The sequence below is a fragment of the Cladosporium halotolerans genome (genome assembly GCF_011745625.1).
Source record: "Cladosporium halotolerans strain TM138-S3 chromosome Unknown Sca27, whole genome shotgun sequence".
Classification (NCBI taxonomy): domain Eukaryota; kingdom Fungi; phylum Ascomycota; class Dothideomycetes; order Cladosporiales; family Cladosporiaceae; genus Cladosporium; species Cladosporium halotolerans.
In genome coordinates this window covers 318755-336577 of record NW_027191478.1, presented here as the reverse complement: position 1 = coordinate 336577, position 17823 = coordinate 318755, and the positions used below count along the sequence as shown (strand labels likewise).

General features: G+C 56.5%; 8 protein-coding genes across 8 annotated transcripts; 5 read left to right on the top strand and 3 right to left on the bottom strand.

The window, feature by feature from the left end:
* Positions 1–227: 227 nt before the first annotated feature.
* On the top strand, positions 228–4422 carry WHR41_06813 (uncharacterized protein; the record flags this gene model as incomplete). Its single annotated transcript, XM_069375418.1, has 3 exons — positions 228–746; positions 815–3993; positions 4066–4422. Exons 1-3 carry the CDS (start codon positions 485–487, stop codon positions 4420–4422), a joined length of 3798 nt encoding a protein of 1265 aa, XP_069227327.1. The 5' UTR covers positions 228–484.
* A 542-nt stretch (positions 4423–4964) lies between these two features.
* On the bottom strand, positions 4965–6832 carry WHR41_06812 (uncharacterized protein). The gene is made up of 4 exons (XM_069375417.1): positions 6067–6832; positions 5769–6016; positions 5302–5689; positions 4965–5228 (listed from the first exon to the last, which is right to left on the bottom strand). The coding sequence occupies exons 1-4, from the start codon at positions 6574–6576 to the stop codon at positions 5127–5129; spliced, it is 1248 nt and encodes a 415-aa protein (XP_069227364.1). The 5' UTR covers positions 6577–6832; the 3' UTR covers positions 4965–5126.
* A 949-nt stretch (positions 6833–7781) lies between these two features.
* Positions 7782–8651, top strand: WHR41_06811 (uncharacterized protein). Its single transcript, XM_069375416.1, has 4 exons — positions 7782–7933; positions 7993–8176; positions 8281–8401; positions 8454–8651. The coding sequence occupies exons 1-4, from the start codon at positions 7847–7849 to the stop codon at positions 8566–8568; spliced, it is 507 nt and encodes a 168-aa protein (XP_069227365.1). The 5' UTR covers positions 7782–7846; the 3' UTR covers positions 8569–8651.
* Positions 8632–10677, bottom strand: WHR41_06810 (uncharacterized protein; the record flags this gene model as incomplete). The annotated part of the gene is made up of 2 exons (XM_069375415.1): positions 8632–10473; positions 10528–10677. The coding sequence occupies 2 exons, from the start codon at positions 10675–10677 to the stop codon at positions 8632–8634; spliced, it is 1992 nt and encodes a 663-aa protein (XP_069227366.1).
* Positions 10678–11057: 380 nt separating this feature from the next.
* On the top strand, positions 11058–12797 carry WHR41_06809 (uncharacterized protein; the record flags this gene model as incomplete). Its single annotated transcript, XM_069375414.1, has 1 exon — positions 11058–12797. The coding sequence occupies one exon, from the start codon at positions 11058–11060 to the stop codon at positions 12795–12797; it is 1740 nt and encodes a 579-aa protein (XP_069227325.1).
* A 464-nt stretch (positions 12798–13261) lies between these two features.
* WHR41_06808 (uncharacterized protein) lies at positions 13262–14509 on the top strand (the record flags this gene model as incomplete). The annotated part of the gene is made up of 1 exon (XM_069375413.1): positions 13262–14509. The coding sequence occupies one exon, from the start codon at positions 13262–13264 to the stop codon at positions 14507–14509; it is 1248 nt and encodes a 415-aa protein (XP_069227324.1).
* A 14-nt stretch (positions 14510–14523) lies between these two features.
* WHR41_06807 (uncharacterized protein) lies at positions 14524–16173 on the bottom strand. Its single transcript, XM_069375412.1, has 2 exons — positions 15668–16173; positions 14524–15609 (listed from the first exon to the last, which is right to left on the bottom strand). Exons 1-2 carry the CDS (start codon positions 16139–16141, stop codon positions 15409–15411), a joined length of 675 nt encoding a protein of 224 aa, XP_069227455.1. The 5' UTR covers positions 16142–16173; the 3' UTR covers positions 14524–15408.
* Positions 16174–16349: 176 nt separating this feature from the next.
* On the top strand, positions 16350–17742 carry WHR41_06806 (uncharacterized protein). Its single transcript, XM_069375411.1, has 2 exons — positions 16350–16790; positions 16851–17742. Exons 1-2 carry the CDS (start codon positions 16701–16703, stop codon positions 17520–17522), a joined length of 762 nt encoding a protein of 253 aa, XP_069227423.1. The 5' UTR covers positions 16350–16700; the 3' UTR covers positions 17523–17742.
* The last annotated feature ends 81 nt before the right edge of the window (positions 17743–17823 follow it).

The following is a 17823-nucleotide window of genomic DNA, read 5'->3' as shown; positions in this document are numbered from 1 at the left end:
AGTGCTCGAGCGTGGGCCGGTCGATAGACTCGCGCGGTGCCAGAGCCTGGCGCGCTGATCGGCGCGCAGCAGGCCTCTTCCCTGTCGACCGCTCGACAACCTGCCCGACGTGGCCGCTGCGCTCTCCGTGCTCTCACCTCGCGCTGTCCAAGCTCTGCCCTGTGTCCTCCTCGCCCGCTTCTTCGCGCGAACCCTGTGGTCCAGCTGCTCGTTGCCGTGGCCCGCCATCTGTCTGCACACTGTCTCACCTCCCACGCACCCCATCACCGCCTGCATCTCCCTCCGCGACGACCGCACCGCAGCACGCCAGGCACATGTCAGCGTGAGCCGCCGCCGCCAGCCCATGGCAGTGCTACATGCCTCTGTGATGCGCCCCCTCCCGTCACATCCCACCGCGCGCGACTGAGTGTGATCACGCCGCGCTGTCTGCACACCTGCAGCGCCAGACAACCACCTCCGCCATACCCGCTGCCGCGACCCGATCATGTCGCTGAATGGCCTCGATGCCCAAGAAGTCACCGACGCCCACAATGCCGCCATTGTCGAGGTCGGTGGCTGGTTCTTGCTGAAGTACACCTCCAGGGACTCCGTCGAGCTGCTCGCGCGAGGCAAGGGCGGCGTGCACGAGGCGCGCAACGAGCTGATCAAGTACGAAGACAAGTCGCCGCTCTACGGCTTGATCATCTACCGTCGCCGCAAAATCCTCATCAAATACATTCCGGAGGGCACTTCGCGCCTGCTGCAGGGTACGTTCTTGCGCCATGCGCAATGAGGCCGCGAATTGAGGCCGGATGAAAGCTGACCACTCCCACAGCCAGGACTGCCGTTCACTTCCAAGCTGTCGCCGAGCGATATGCGCCGTATGAGACCATCCTCGAAATCTCCCACCCGGACGAGCTTAGCGACACATCTCTGGCATCCTCCTTCCCACTACACACTGCCTCTCCCGCAGTCTCCACCACTCGCTTGGACGAAATCAGCGAGGATGCAGAAGACGGCGGCAACGGTGCGCTCATACCGAGGGCGCCAATGAGGACCAAGAGCAGTACAAGCGCCAAATTTGGTACCAGCCGGTACAAGGCTGAAAGAAGGGTGGACCAGCTCATGCGGTCCGAGCAGGCACGTCCTGTCAGCCCAGCCGGATCAGCGCGGTCTTTTCATTCACTTCCCGCTTCACCGCCCACTGGCACGAAGCCCTCAATATCACAATTCCTCGTTCGCGAAGACTCTGGCACCCGATCTATCACTCCTCTCACACCTTCTACATCCTCGCTTTCGGAGTATGCACCGTCGACAGTGGAATCAGATGCTTCGACGGTCAAGGAGACGGAAACCATCCCAAGCACTGTCGAGCTGCAGCATCCGGAAGACCAGACGGCTGAGCTCAAAGATGACATTACGAACGACGAAATTTCTCACGCCCCAGTTCAAGCGCCTAGCATTCGCGAACCTTCGCCTGAAAGACCTAGCGAGGCCACTGAACGACCAATCTCAACTGTCTACTCCGACGCTGGATCGCAAGCTATGCCAGAGCTGACTGAGCAAGTCACCGTGCCTGAACGCCCGAAGCCCGATCTCGACGAACCCTTCGATTTCAGCTATCTCGAGGCGAAGCCCAAGGTCAAACTAGGACCACGCCCGGTCGCCGCCACTGAGAAACACCGGAAGTCCGGCGGAAATTTGGGAACTAGTTTACTGCCTGCTGCTTACCGATCTTCCAAGAAGCAAGAGCAGCAGAGGCCATCATCAACTACTCCAGGAGGATTCCTCCAGCCGAACCAGTTGAATTTCCCCGCCCCGCCACCGATCCCCGATGTTCCAGAATACAATCCCAGGCCCATCTCAAGAGGAAGTGTGAAGAGCATGCCCTCTCAAAAGAGCACGACCATGACACCGGAAAAACTGCGACTGATGAAGGCCGTCGAGCTGCGGAAGAAGCAAATGCGAAAGTCAAACCCTCAAGTCAAGACTCCTATGGTTGTGGACGATGCGCCAGAGGTGCCGCAGGTGCCTGTTTCTACGCAGGAACCGCCTTCGCAGCCTATCGCGCAACACATTCAACCGGGCAGTGAATTGGCTGCATCCCGTGAAGTGACCTCCAACTCCAACGTCGAAAACGACAATGGACCAGAAGTCGGAAGCGAGGACCCAGCGACCCTGACACCAAGCGGTGAACCTCAAGAAGAAGCTTTGGCACAACCGCCAGGATTATTGGCATCGCCATCTGGCGTGCAAGATGTTGCACCGCAGGAAACTTCAAGCGCACCACAGATCGAGGTCGAGGAGAAGTCTCAAGACGCCGCGACAGAGGTTCAGCAGCGAGCTGGCGCAGTTGACTCAGCCACTCCCAGCCCCAAGACTCTCGAGCACGACATGCTGCCTAAGACCGCGACGATCCCTGACGAGGAACATCAACAAACCCAGGCATCTGCTGAACAGGCCAATGCCACCACTCTCAATGCACAAACCAAAGCGGTCAACCAGAACGTCGATGAAACCGCTTTCTCCACTTCTGTCGAAAACCTCATTACGGATGTGCCAGCTATCGTCACCACTGCGTCTTCGCGACCACAGACTGCCGAAGCGGCCACGCAAAGAGAAGATTTCGCGTCAGAAAGCAGAGATCCGAGCAGCATGGAGAGCAGTGGTACACTTCCGACACCTTCGGAGGAAACAATGAAGCAGATGAGCGACCTTGCGAAGCGTCGTCGCGGACTCGTCGAGCCTTTGCACATTGACGTCGACACTCGCCGGAACAGTGTTGCTGACAGCCTGTCCGACAACGAATTGTTCGAAGAGCTGCAAACCGCGACATTCCACGATGCCAGGGAAATGTCCGTTTCCAAGTCTCCGGGACCCAACACGCCTTTCTTTCCGCCGAATCTTGGAAGGTCTCCATCCCGTGACTCCGCAGCTTCGAATTCGCGGAGCCCGGTGAGAGCGATTAGCATCACCAACGGCGTGTCTCAGCCTGCACAGGATGTCTCACCTGATCAGCAGCTACAGCAACGTGCCGAACGAGACATCTCGGTTTCTCCAGAGCCAGCACAACAGCCGCTATCTGGGCTGTCCTCTCACAGCATCTCTCCAATCGACCGTAACACTCCCAGCCCATCGCTGAAGAGGAACGTGAGCTCTGGCATCACTCGCCGCATCCAGGCTCTCAACGAAATGTCTAGCAGAGAAACAAACACCGTTCCGGTGCACATCCCTACCCGGGCGATGTCCCCAGATCAAGCTTCGATGCTCCTTTCGAACGACCGCAAGCCGACCCTGCGATCTCCCCATTCGCGCTCTGGTTCGGCATTCAGAATGCGACCTCACGCTGAACGTACCGGCTCCAGCAGCCCTGCTGTCCAGCAGCTCGAGTCACCTCCCGTCTGGAACACGACTCACGACAACACCAGCAACCGCGATTCCGTTTCCGTCAAAGCTCGCATTGTCCGCCCTAACACGGCTGGCAGCACCGAGCGTTCTGGCGAAAAGACCGCTGACCTCCACGAATCCCAAATCGAGATCAACCACCTCCGTGGCGTCCCAACACCGACCGCCGTCTCCCAAGCTTTCCTTCCACCAATGCCATCTCCACCTGTCGAGCCAACGTCGCCCGATCACCGCTCTCTACACTCCCTTCGCCGCAAATCCCTCGGCCGCACCAGGGCCTCCAACCCAGGCCCCACCCCCGCCAACGACCTCCAGCCCGGCTCTGCATCGATCGCCTCGACCGAAGAGCACGGCGGAAGCCGCACCAGCCGCTTCTTCAAACGCATGAGCAACTTCGGCGGCGGCTCCTCGAAGCGACGCTCGCTCATCGGCGCAAGCACCGTCTCCGTCGCCAGCGCAAACCCCACCGAAACCAGCGCCTCGCGCGCCGGCAGCGTCGCCGCAACCTCACCGCCCACCGCGCCCGCGCCCGCGCCCGCAAACCTCGACCGCGACACTCCCCCCGCAGTCCAAGTCGGCGACCTCAACGTCCAATTCCCCGACACTCTCGTAAGTCCTCTTCAAGCAACCCCCCAGCAAACCCCTCCACCCGAAAAAGAAAAGGCTAACCCATCCTCCCAGCTCTGGAAACGCCGCTGGCTCTCCCTCGACGAAACCGGCCACCTGCACCTCTCCCCGCCCACCTCGCAGCAAACCACCCCGCACGCCGCCCAGCAGCGCCCGGGCAAGAAGTTCCACCTCTCGGAGTTCAAGGCGCCCTGCGCGCCCGACCTCGACCGCCAGGAGCTCGCGCACAGCATCTGCCTCGAGTTTGCTGGCAAGGGAAAGGCGGGCGCAGGCGCGGAGAGCGAGGGCGAGGTCTTCGAGGGCGGCGTCTTGCAGCTGGCGTGCGAGGACGCGATGGGCCAGAGGCAGGTGCTGAGGTTGCTGGGGGGGTATTGGAGGAGTTGGGTAGGGGGGGAGGTGGAGGGGAGGTGAGGTGATTTGGGGCTCTCTTTGCTTTTTTTGCGGACACGACGACTTACTACTCTTTTGCTCGGGAGCGACTGAGCTTTCCTTTTGTGCGATTTATCTGGGGCCTTTCTGACCTTTGTTTTTGGACCTCTTTTTCTTGGCGATGTACAGGCACGATCATGTAAGGGAGGGCGCTGGCTTCTTGCTTTTCTTTTTCTTTTCTTCATCTTGCGATTCTAGAAGGAGATCTGATTGATTGGCGAGGAAGAAAAGGAGGAGGAGGAGGGCTTTTTCGACGTTCCCCGATTTCCGATTTTGATCAACATACCCACACTTTCTTCTGGAAGTTTTTGAGGCGGTGCTCTTTTGTTGCGTTCGATGTGAGGAAAGGGGGGCTCTGTATACTATTGTAGTTGGTTCTGAGGTAGTGTGGTGGGTCAAATATATTTATATATGTTTTGGATGATGAGCGAGAGGATTTCGTTGTGCTTCATGGTTTCAGGTGATGTGGATACTCTTTTCTGAGTATGTGATCACAGAATTACAGGGTAAGCGAAGATTTGTCTCCGGGGACAATGAGTCCTGGCCGGGATTCGATACGTTCGTCGAACAAGGGGGTGCTGTATCTAGCTCTTCGTCTATGGGTCGAGTAGCGCGACCCGTCTAATGATCCTCCTCCAACCTCGGATCCGTCGATATCGTCAGCACGCACTACCCGTCTCTTCGCCTCACTCCTTCCCCTCCACATAAAGTTCGTACTCGTACGAGGAGAACAGAAACGGCGACACGCCTTTCAGATCATTCTCGAACAGCGGAATGCTCGCGTAGTACTAGCACAACCACAGCGTCAGCATCCCAATCCCATCCCATCAGCGGCACATCAGCCCAAAAGAAGCAACTCACCTCAAACGTGCCATTCGAGCTCAGACTCCCCGTCTGCACCGTCCACTCCCACCTCAGCGCATTATCGCTCGCGCCCATCCTCACAAACTTCCCCGTCATCAGCTCCCACGCGCTCTCCGCCGCAGCCTCGTACTCCTCCCCCTCGATGTACCCGAGCCTCAGCGACTTGAAGAACGCGTACGCGAACATCGCCGTCCCGGAGCTCTCGATGTAGTTCCCCGAGCGGCTTTCGAGCCCGGGGTCCATGATGTTGTACCAGCCTTTGTAGACGGGGTCTTGGGCCGCGAGCACGGCGGTGCAGAGGGAGCGCAGGTAGGTTAGGAGGCGCGCGCGGCCGGCGTGGGAAGGGGGGAAGTAGTCGAGGGTGTCGACGAGGGCCATGATGTACCTTACCGTTGAATGTCAGCGTTTTCTGTTCAGAAATCGAACCGTCATTCGGGAAGGAACATCTCCAGAATTGAACTCACCACCCAACCGCCCGCCCCCAGACGTGTGGCGCCGCGCCCGTGACCGGGTCGGCCCAGACTTGCGTCTTGGAGACGTCGAAGCCGTGGACAGGCAGGCCGTTCGTGCGGTCGCGGTCGACGGTCGTGCCGGCGTCGATCAGGTCGAACTGCAGCGCGATGTCGTCCCAGGCCGTCGTGTTGCCGGGCTCGAACTCGTGCGTCCAGCGCGCGTAGAAGACGTCCAGCATGTAGATGCCGTCGAGCCACATCTGTGCTCTGAGTCAGATCGTTGGAGAACGGTGTGTTGGATGATACGTACCTGGTCGATGTAGCCGGGGTAGCGGTGGTAGAAGCCACCGTCGGGCGTGCGGCCGGTGCGGTCGATTTGGTTCCTCAGCGTCTGCGCGGCGGTTTTGTAGATGTTCTCGCCGCCGGTCAAGTTGTACATGTCGAGGAAGCTGTGTCCGAAGCGGATGTCGTCGATCGAGTTGCTGTTGTTGTACAGAAGGATGTCGCCGTTGTAGCCGGGGTAGAGCTGGATGTCGACATGTCTGGCGAGGTATGCGGCGTACTTGGGGTCGTGGGTGCGGTCGTAGGCCAGTTTCACGCCGGAGAGGAGAGCTGACACGGTGTAGGCGTGCGTGGGCTCGATGCCGGATTTGATCTGGCTGTCGGCCATCCATGTGAGGTAGCGAGGTTGGCCGTGGAAATCGCCGGGTGAGATGTCTGTTGCGGGAGGGATGATGAACCATCCATTGGGAAGGGTTACATTAACAGCGCCCGCCACCGTAGTGCCGAGGGCCGCAAGGGCGGCTAGCGAGGGCCTCATGTTGTTCGAAGCGAGCAACAAGATCGCAAGAAGATCAAATAATTTTCTTCTGCTGATTGATGGGTTCCTTACCAGAGTAGTTGATTGCGATTCCGGCACTTCGATAAACGACCGCGATCCATCCCGGTGAAGCGTCACAATATATAATCAATTGGCCAAGTCTTTCTCCACTCGATCTTCGCTATGCTTGTCCTTTTGGCTCTGGATATGTGGACAGTCAATGCAAGCATGGCCGGAAAAGCAGTCGGGTAAGTGAACTATATCGGAAGGTCGGCGAAGATCAAAGCGAGGCGCCGAAGCTAAGAGGACACCGTCAACAGTGGGGAGAGGTATCCATTCTTGGCTTTGAAGATGTATAGCAGCAAGTCCATGGTTTGCTATGAGGTTTGAAGTGCACATGAAGGATAACTGGACGGATAAATAAATGTGGAGTGCAGCAACCAGTCCTTGGCTTGTTGCGGGGCATGGTCCGCAATCCTAGATGTCCAACAAGGCAGGCGAGGGCTGACTGAGGAGTATCAAGGAATGATCGTACACTGTTATTTTGTGCATCGAGTTAGCCGATTGTCTCCGAGCTGGTGTCCACTTCGAAGTTCGAACTTCCACTGGTGGAGGAAAGCCTGGTGGACATTCTGCTCTCGAGATGCTTGGCATATGGCTCCATGAATGGTCCCTACTAGGACCGATCCCACACTATCATATAAGAGAGCCTCTTCTGCGGGTTTCACAGCCGTTTTTGTAGAGGTCAGAAGGAGCTTTAAGGACATCTGCCTACCCAATCATCTTGGAGTATTCAAGCCATGTGAAGGCATCGTTCTCGGCAAAGAGAAGCTCATTGCTGTGCAGAAAAGTCGCTGCACAGGGAATTATGAGCACAGTCGCTCTCCAGACTGGTAGCCCTGGCTACTTGTGTCTGAGACGCCGATCATCTGTTCTCGGTAAACCTCGTGCTACACCGACATCTCGAGGCCCACGAGTCTCAGGCGACAGCGTAGTACGGCGTCGAAGATAAGGCGTATGAAGTCGAGAGGAACGTGAGAAGCCACAGGCCGGATTCGCTTACTGAGATGAAGGTACCACCTCAAGTATAGAGGGATCTCTATATACCTCATGAGACAGCCGGAAATATCCCGCAGCCCGAATCCTTGGCGCGTTGAGGTGGCATCATCAGCTCTTATGATCACCGCGTGCGAACTCCTTATCAACAAAAGACAAAAACCACATTTATATTTATTCAGCTTCAAAGCTTCGACGATAGCAAGCAAGCATCATGGATCACGCGCATCATGCTGGCATGGACCACAGCCACATGGATCACGGCGATATGGGCCACGATCAGCCCATGTGCTCCATGAACGTACGGCAACTTCTCCTTTCTCCTTGAGACCAAACAAGCCTGATTTAATATATTTGTAGATGCTGTTCACTTGGGATACGACAAACCTCTGCATCGTCTTCCCCAGCTGGCGCGTGACCGGGACCTTCTCGCTGATCTGGTCGCTGATTGCCGTCATCGCGCTGACAGCGGGCTACGAAGCGATCCGCGACCTGTCGCGACGCTACGAAGAACGCATAGCCGAAAAGACCAAGAACGCAACTCGTAAGTTCCCCCCAAAGCCACCCCACAGTGAGAGTTCTGAGGAAGGGATATGGTTTGGTGTTTTTACAATGCCTTGAAACTTACCTTTTTTGGTTCCGTCGAAGCCGACGTCGAACGTAACTCACTCCTCGCGACAGGCAACTCCGCCGCGGCGGAGGAGAAGAAGGGAAAGACGGTCAAAGCTGCGCTCTATGGCATTCAAGTTTTCTACTCATTTTTCATTATGTAAGTCATCCTGCTCAGAACATCCCATTTGGCCATACTGATGAGAGTGCAGGCTTTTGTTTATGACCTATAATGGTTGGGTTATGCTGGCTGTTGGCGTGGGCGCTTTCCTTGGATATCTTATGTTCGGTGGCTCGAGTGCCACTAAGAGCGCCGCCTGCCATTAACTTGGATACGATTGCATCTAGAAACCCGGTCATAGCATGAGCCAATATGGTTCAACAGAGTATCTACAATCCTCTCCACGCGACCTTCGCAACATGATCGGCCCTCTTTCTCGTGCTCTTGACCATCCCGAGGTACCGCAGCTCAGCGAGCGCTCGCTGGAAGAGCACCATGAGATCTCCTTCTTCTTTCTCGCCGCCCATGACCGCCTGGAAGGCCTGCCAGAGGTCGCTGACGTTGATGAGATTGCCGGATTCCAAGTAGAGCTGGTACAGGACAGCGGCTGCCGGCTGCGTAGATGACAATGTAGCCTCACCATCCTCTCCCTTTTCGGGAGCACAGCAATCGCAGTCCAAGTAGTCGTGCGGCGAGGTCAAAGCGCGTTCGACAGCGTGACGCGGACGCGGGGTGAAGACTTCCCTATGAGGAGATTTGTGGTCGTAAATGAATATCTCGTGAAAGGGGAGGCTTTGCGGGTCGATGAAGCTGCTGTCAAAATAGGCCTCGAGGTGGTCGCTGAACTTGCGAAGGATCTCCGTATACGCAGCGTCTTGCTTCGAAAGCTGAGATTTTTGTTTACTCAGATGGACTTTCTGCGCGACCACCGTCGTTCGCACTGTTGAGCTTCCGATATCGTCCTCACTCCGCAAGGGTTGGCTCTTCGCCGTGCTACCAGCCACTAGCTCTGCCAATTGGCCTTTGAGGGAAGTGATATCTTCTTTGATGTCGTCTGCGATATCTGCAGCGCAGACAGACCCCATCAGAGCGGCCGCCACATCCGATTGAGCTTTGCGGACTGACAGCAGCATGGTTCGCATCATTGCAGATCCGCGCAGTTTGCATGTCATGGCCTGAATGAACAAATTCGATTTGAGGGACGTCGGGGTGTTTGGCAACGTGTCTTGGATCGTTCGCACAACGTCCAGGGCTGTTGTCATCTTGGTCAAGGAGGCTTTCCCGTGAGCCATCTGCTCCTGAACTTCAGCTAGCAGGTTGTCATTAGATTCGAGCAAATCGCGCGCTCTTGTAGTGTTCCCATTCTCAATCATGGACTCCACAAAAGCCTTGGACGAGTCCAAATTTCGCAGTGCCTCAAAATGATCGGCGGGGATGCTGTCACTCTTAACGGAAGGATCCAGGAAGATGCTCAAAGCGTTGGCGTAGTAACAAGACATGTAAGCGTACTGCACTATGTCGACTAATTCGTCAATGCTCTGTATGTAGTCGCTTTGACGCTCAAGCGCAGAAGCAAGCAAAGTGGGACCGACCCAAAGGCGAGCGTCAGGGTGAGCAATGGCAGAGAAGACAAGCTGGGCCTCGGCAGAGGATGGTGCTGCGTCAAACAGTCGTCCATTCAAGCAGCGCACAGCACCACGAGAAAGTCGTTGCTGTAAGAAGTCGACAGAAGTGGCAACATTGAAGAGACATACAAACGGAATGCGGTCGAGCCAGCTGTGGAGGAGTTCGAGAAGCTCCGAAAGTAAGGCGCTCCCAAGTGCTTCGGTGTCGGGGAATGAGACCACGACTTGTTCGATGTTTCGATCTCTCACGTACTCGTACAGGATTTGAAGGTCGTAGTTCAGCAGCCTAGGTCCTTTGCGGCTTATGGTGGCCAGTTCGTCGTCGTCTTCGTCCTCGGCTACGCTTGCTGTCGCTTTCTGAATCAAGACCTTCAACACAGCTTTCAAGTGAGGAGCCGACCCTGAATCGAGTGTTACATAGAGCCGCCGCTTGTGGCTTTGGACAGAACTTGCAACCCGACTAGAGAGTGAATTCGAAGATGCTGAGCCTGGTCCACTGAGAACGATGCCAGTCGGTATGCGAGACGGTAATGGGGTTTCAACAATCTCATTCAAGTATGTTGTGACATCTTCCAACGCCTTCGAATGTATACTTGCAAGAGCATCCTAGTCATTGTCAGTTTCTAGTATTTCGCAGGAAGCGGGCTCATATATTCTTGCCTCTATGCGAGAATTCTGTATTTGCCAGGCCTCCTCATAGGCTTTCTTCCGCAGCTGCCAGGAGGCATGGAGACCTTGACTTTCTGTCTTGCGTTTCTTTGCTGGTCGTGTGTCCTTCGGTTGAAATACGTAGCCTTTTTCGTACTCCATCTTGGCGGCGTAAAATGGTGTACGCCAGATACTTGCGTATAAATTTCGATCTTCCGATATTGCCCAAGCAGCCAATACTCACCTTGCGAGCTGCTTAGAGTGAATATGGCATTTGCTTTTGCTCGCCGCTCGCAGTCCTCCCTAAGCCTGCGCCCCAAGTCGGGAATCGCGCGCTGCGCTGACGCGCTATCACGTGATCACAGGTGCCGAACGCCGAATACCGGCGTGCGTGCATTGCCTATCACACCTCAGCTAACTCCACAGAGAAGGTGGTTGCAGTGGGCCCTGACGATCGCGTCACCATGTAACGTGATAAGGAACGATGTAAGCCATTGAGTTTCTTCCTTACTTTCATCTTTCTCTCCTCAAATTATTACAAGATGGAGAAAACGTTGCCGTTGCAGGAGCAGCCATGCCCGGCTCGTCCAGCATCTAAGCCGAGGAATGCTATTGTTGGTGTTCTGTTTCCTCTTGCCGTTGCTGCATACTTCCTCTTCCCATCTTCGTTGCCTCAGATCCCTTTCAGGTCGAGCGATGTGAGCTCGCAAGCTCCCAAATGTGCACAGCCAGCCGCATTGTTTCCAAGAGACAGCGGCGACGAACTTAGCCGGGCGTACGATCATGTCTCTACGGAGTCTTTCAGAAACGGCACCATTGCTCGTTTGTCTGGAGCTGTGAGAATTCCAACCGAGAGCTTCGACAACATGGGTGCCATTGGCGAAGACAAGCGCTGGGACATCATGTACGACTTTGCCGAGTACTTGAAGAACACCTTTCCTAGGATTCACAAGGATCTCAAGACGGAGACTGTCAACACCCACGGCTTGGTCTACACCTGGGAAGGCTCCGACAGTAGCCTCAAGCCGACTCTCCTCATGGCCCACCAGGATGTCGTTCCTGTACCAGATGCCACTAAAGATGCTTGGACTCATCCTCCCTTTGACGGCGTGTACGACGGCTCATACGTGTGGGGACGTGGTGCCTCGGATTGCAAGAATCAGCTCATCGCCATCATGGAGACGGTAGAGCTTCTGCTTGACGCTGGGTACAAGCCCAAGCGGACCATCGTCCTGTCTTTCGGCTTCGACGAAGAGATCTCCGGCCGTCAGGGCGCCGGTCACCTGGCTCCTTTCCTCTTTGACCGCTACGGTACGAACGGTATCGCCGCTGCGGTTGATGAGGGCGCCACCTTCGAGACAGCCTGGGGCCAGCTCTTCGCTAAACCTGGAGTTGGCGAGAAGGGCTACACTGACGTCTCAGTCATCGTCCGCATGCCGGGCGGCCACTCATCCATCCCATCGGACCACACCAGCATTGGCGTTGCATCCGAACTTATTCGCGCGATCGAAGCCGAGCAATACCCAGCCCACTTGACCGACGACAACCCCTACCTCGGTCAACTCTACTGCGGCGCCGAGCACGCTCCTGAATTCCCTAAGAAGCTGAGCAAACTCCTTGGCTCTCGCGCTAAGAGCTCATCAATGTGCCCTGCATCCAAGAAGAAGCCCGACTACCTCGCCCTTGAAGCTGCAAAGCAAGGCCCGGCCGTCAAATACCTGATGCAGACCTCTCAAGCAGTCGACGTGATCACGGGCGGCGTCAAAGTCAACGCCCTTCCCGAGCGCACCGAAGTGGTCGTCAATCACCGCATCAACGTCGGTGAGACGCCCGAGACGGCGTTCTCGCACCTCACCTCGCTCGCCAAGCCGCTGGCGAAGAAATATAACCTCACTCTGCATGCCTTCGACGGCACCGCGGAAGCGCCGATGTCCATCTCCCTCTCCAAGTCTCCCAACACCCTCGCTGTCGCGCCGGTGACGCCTACTGACGTCGATATCGTCTCGCCTTACGCCGTGCTAGCGGGCACTGTCCGCGCTGTGTACGGTGAGGACGTTGTCGTCGCACCTGGCATCATGACGGGCAACACCGATACGCGGTACTACTGGAACGTGACGAAGCACATTTTCCGCTTCGGACCGGGTTACGACTCGCAGCTGGATGATGGTCTGGGCAACATACATACCGTTGATGAGAAAGTCAGCGTGACGAACCATGTCAATGCTGTTCGGTGGTTCATGCTGTTTGTGAGGAACATGGATGAGGCTGTGCTGGAGGAGTAGGTGGAGAACTATTGGAAAGGAAGGATCTCACTGGCGCTTACGGAGAAGAAGTATTGATGAATGCATGTCGTTAATCGGATAGATCAGAAATCTTGCTTCCAGTGCAGCGTCGGCCTTTGCAAGTGCCATAAATTGTTCGTGCGAGATTTGAGTGTTTCAAAAGCGTTCATAGAGCGCTGGTCATTCTTACGATTTTAACGAAAAAAAAATGTCCACTTCTGCGCGAAAACAAATATGTGCCTTGCCTTTCCTTAGACCTGAACATTTTGGTCCAGGACCCTGCCAAACTGAGCTACAGGTGGAAATGTAAGCACGTGACGCCCTATAAGCACTGTTATTCGTCCTCATTCGTAAACTCTAAATAAAGCTACCGTACCATAATCCAACGACCTACAACGTGTTTACAAGGTGAGCAAGGCCTGCGTGTTACGTTCCTTCTTCAAACACATAGACCGGATAGAAAAATGTCGACAAAAGAATCTCCTCAACAAAACCCAATTCTCATTGTTGGCGCTGGCGTCTCCGGCCTCACCCTCGCGCAAGCATGCATCAAACACGACATCCCGTTCCGCATTTTCGAACGAGACGACTCAGCGACGCATCGTGACGGCGGCTGGGGTCTGACCATCCACTGGGCGCTGCCCGACTTCAAGGCCCTTCTCCCCGATGAGCTCGTGGCGCGCCTACCAGAAACCTACGTAAACCGAGATGCCGTCGAGGCCGGCGAGAAAGGCAGCTTCACCTTCTTCGATCTCAGCACGGGCGAGGCGCGATGGCAGGTCCCCGCCGCCGATCGCATCCGCGTCTCGCGCGAAAAACTGCGCAGTCTACTCCTCCACGGCGTGAATGTAGAATGGTCCAAGACGCTCGTCGACGCCCAGCTCACCAACGACAACGAAAAGATAACAGCCACCTTCTCCGACTCCACCACCGCAACCGGCCTCCTCCTCGTCGGCGCCGACGGCACCCACTCCGCCGCCCGCCGAATCCTGCACCCAGACTGCCACGAACCCACCGAGCTCCCCGTCCGCCTCCTCGGCGCCACCGCCTCCTACCCCAAATCGGCCCTCGAGCCCGTCCTCGCCCTCGACCCCTTCTTCCTGCAAGGCTCCGACCCCAAAACCGACGCCTACCTCTGGTTCAGCCTGCTCTCGTGCCCCTCCAAAGCCTCCCAGTCCGAAGACAACTACACCTGCCAAATCCTCACCTCCTGGCCGCACCGCGAGAACTGGCTCGGGCGCGCGGACCCGACCAACGCGCCCAACACGCGCTCCATGCGGCTGCTGCTCATGAAGCAGCTGTCGGAATCCTGGGCGGAGCCCTTCAAGTCGCTCGTGCAGAGCCTGCCCCGCGAGACGGACGTGCGGGCCGTCGAGCTGGCGGACTGGGAGCCGCGGGCGTCGAGCGGGTTTGGGGGCAGGATGGTGCTGGTTGGCGACGCGGCGCATGCAATGGTGATGTATCGTGGGGAAGGGGCGAACCATTCGATCGTGGACGTGGGGCGGTTTGTGGAGGTTTTTGGGGGGATGTGGGGAGAGGGGTTTGATTTTGAGGCGGCGAGGGGGGAGTTTGAGGGGGAGGTGGTGGAGAGGACGGGCGTGGCGGTTGGGGCTTCGAGGAGGGCGTGCTTGGATGCGCATGAGTGGGCGAGGATTGGGGAGGGGAGTCCGTTGATTAAGAGGAGGGTTATGAGGGTTGATCTTAAGAAGTGATTGAGAGTGAATGGTCGGGTAAGAACCTGAACTCTGATATATGTGGTTCTGATGGAGCGTACACTGGTTGACGTTTCTGGCAACTGATGTCCGTACCGCTCATACTAGCGACTTGAGATGCTTGAAAGAGCTCCATCAATCTAAAAGAAATCTTCTCACTGCGAAAGAGTTTCCACGGAATCGTAGGCTTTCGCGCTCACGCCAGCGGCCCCAGTGAGATCGAAGACGCTGGCTGCCACTCGGATGAACACGTCTGATAGGATATTGAATCCTTCTCAGCGAAATCCGATGCCCTCGTGATTGTGCCAACGTTGCGACGCATCAAGAGAAGATTCTCCGTTGAGATTGTTACGTCTCAAGGGCCAATCCCGGCTCCGGGACCAGTCTCTCTCCGGCTCGTACCAACGGCTTCATCCAATTCGCAATACACAACCCCACTGAGAGAGGCCCTTCCAAAGCCACCCCCGTCATGACCATCCTCCTTATCTAGGACGCAGCCGTACGGCACCCGCCCCGATGTTCCAGTCGCAGCGACAGCGATGCAAGCTTTACCCTGCATGCTAGCGATATCGTAGATGCAATGGCCCTGTTTCAGACCATGTCCTTGCGTCGAATGGCAGCGCCGAGAGCTCTCGCCTGCAAGCGAAGATCTGGCGTCTGCACGATGACGTTGAGCTTTCGGTTTTCTCGAAGCTCTCGTAGGCGCATGCGCGTGCAGCATTTGGCGCGATATGTCCATTGCGCGGCGCAGCAGGGCGATTGCAGGTGCTTTGGCAGAGCGTAGTGGCACTAGAGCTCGCAGTGTCGAGGCTGCGGTTCTCAGTGTCCAGCGGTTTCCCTGGCTTCAAAGATCGCAACCTGAGTTTTTAACGATGAATGCAGGCAACGGCGAAAGCAACTCAGTCGACATCGTTGTCGGGATTGTAAGGCCTCATCCCACCGTCACCACCGTCTCGCAAACTAGACCATTTCATCTCCGACGTGCTGAACTTCCCAATCACCTTGGCCTTGACGAGGCCCAACGGCAATGGGCCAAACATCCTCGAATCGCGCGACCACGGAAGGTTGTCGCCTACGACATAACAGTGTCCTTCAGGAATCTGCGAGCGATCTGTCAGCTCACGTCCCTTGTACACTCCCCTTCAATGTCCGACAAACCTGAATCAACTGCCCCGACGTGTCCGGCGAGTCTCTCAGCACAATATCGCCCGGCATGGCGACGACTCGCTTGACCGAGTAGGTGTACTGGTCGACAGGATGCTTGAAACTGATAATGTCCCCGACCGCGACGTCTCTTCCGCGCCTGTACCTCTTGCTGAGCAACATCCAGTCGCCGCTGGCGTTCAGGGTGGGCGACATGGACATTCCCTGGCCCAGGTTCAAGCTGAAGAAGTACTCGGCGAAGATGTGCAGGGACAAGGCGAAGCCCACGCCATATTTGAACACCCGGTAGAAGATGTAGACATATGGGTAGCGCGCGAGGAGGGGCGGGGCGGGTTCGGTGATGGCTTTCTTGATCTGGAGTTTGGGGCCGGATTGTTTGGTGGAAGCGCGGCGGAGGGCGGTGAAGGGTGAGGAGATTCGGTGGATGGCAAGTCTTCTCGCGACAAGGGAAAAGACAGGCATTGCCATTGGCAGGGTTGTGAGTGCCGGCAATGGAGTAGCGATTGGCGTGTCGCAGGTCACAGCCGCCCTTCCAGACTGTCGCGCGCGGCCGCCGCTGCAGCAAATCCCGGGCGGCGTTCGATGATCGCCGGTGGCTGTGCTGCGCCACAGGAGCGACAAGCGACAGCTACGTCAACCCGCGACATCACACAAACAGGAAGATGCGCGCATTCGCTGAACCTTGCACGCAGGTCATGACCGCCTTTTTCTATGTCTTTTGATTCTCCCGTATGACGCTTCCCTGCCTCTGCTTCATATACCCCTTCTCTGCCCAGTCTTGACTGCAGACGCTTAGTCTTCTACAAGCATCCCTTTGCCTCTCTGCGCCATCAAGCGCCCGCGCGACGCGCCTGTTTCATCATCTCCAGACATCGCGCGCTGCATGCCAATCGTCTTGTATTGCTATTAAGGGCAACAACAGCTGCAAGCTACTGGACAACTATTCTTAAAAGACACCCAAGCCTCGCACTCTGGCATATTCATCAATCATATTCCCCAAACTACTCTCTAATACAACACCGACATCATGGCGGCAATGGTCGGCAAGTACGCGGCGAACAAGCTGCTCAAGAAGCAAATGGGCAAGTATGCCACCAAGAAAGTCGACGGCGGCGATGTGAGTATTGACAATTTGGATGAAAGTCCACTCATCCCACAAAGCTAACGCCCCCTCAAGGATCCCCTCTTCTGCCTCGTCGAAGACCCCAAACGTCCGGGCAAAATGAAGAAAGTCAAGAAGCAGATCCCCTCCTACATCCCCGAGTCCGACGCCATGATCCTCGCCAAAGTGCGCACCTCCGCCTACCGCCTCGACTGCGGCCTCTTCACGCTCTTCGGCGTGCGCTTCGGCTGGGAGTCTGTCATCGGCCTCGTGCCCGGCTTCGGCGACGTGCTCGGCACCTTCCTCGCGCTCATGGTCTTCCGGCGCTGCCGCACGGTCTCCGGCGGTCTCGACTCCGGCACCCAGATCCAGATGCTGATCAACATCATCCTCGACTTCGTCGTGGGCCTGATCCCGTTCATCGGCGACATCGCGGACGCGGCGTTCAAGGCGAACACGAAGAACGTGCGCTTGCTCGAGCGCCATCTGGACAAGAAGTACAAGCCCGAGGGCCTGAAGGATGCGCGCGACTATGTCGGTATGGATAAGGCTGAACGGAGGAAGAAGCGCCAGAGCGGCATCTTTACTCGCAGGGATCCCCCGCCTGCGACTGCTTTCGAGGACTTTGATGACGAGGCGGAGGATCGTGATAGATTCATGCGCGAGCAGGAGGAGGAAGAGCGGGCTGTTAGGCAGCCGGAGCGGACACGCGCGCCGGAGGACCGCAGGGGTGGCGGTCGTAGGTGATGGAGGGTAAATGGGCGGGCTTGCCTTTTGCTGGACGAAAGCTGAGCTGAGTTGAGACGGAGCGTTCCATTGTGTTTGGACTTTTTGTTTGTTTGCGCTGATCACTGTGTTCGGTAAAGAAGAGAGATTCCCCTGCGATAAGACCATTTGGTTGAGCGACAGCGTTCTGTACAAGGAAGATATTCTAATCAAGCCGGACGGCCAATTATTTTTCGAAACATCCCACGCTCTCCTCTCTGCTGTTTCCCCGAATTTCCGAGAGCTCATCCCAGACGCTCCGTTAAGTCAAACCCTCGACGAC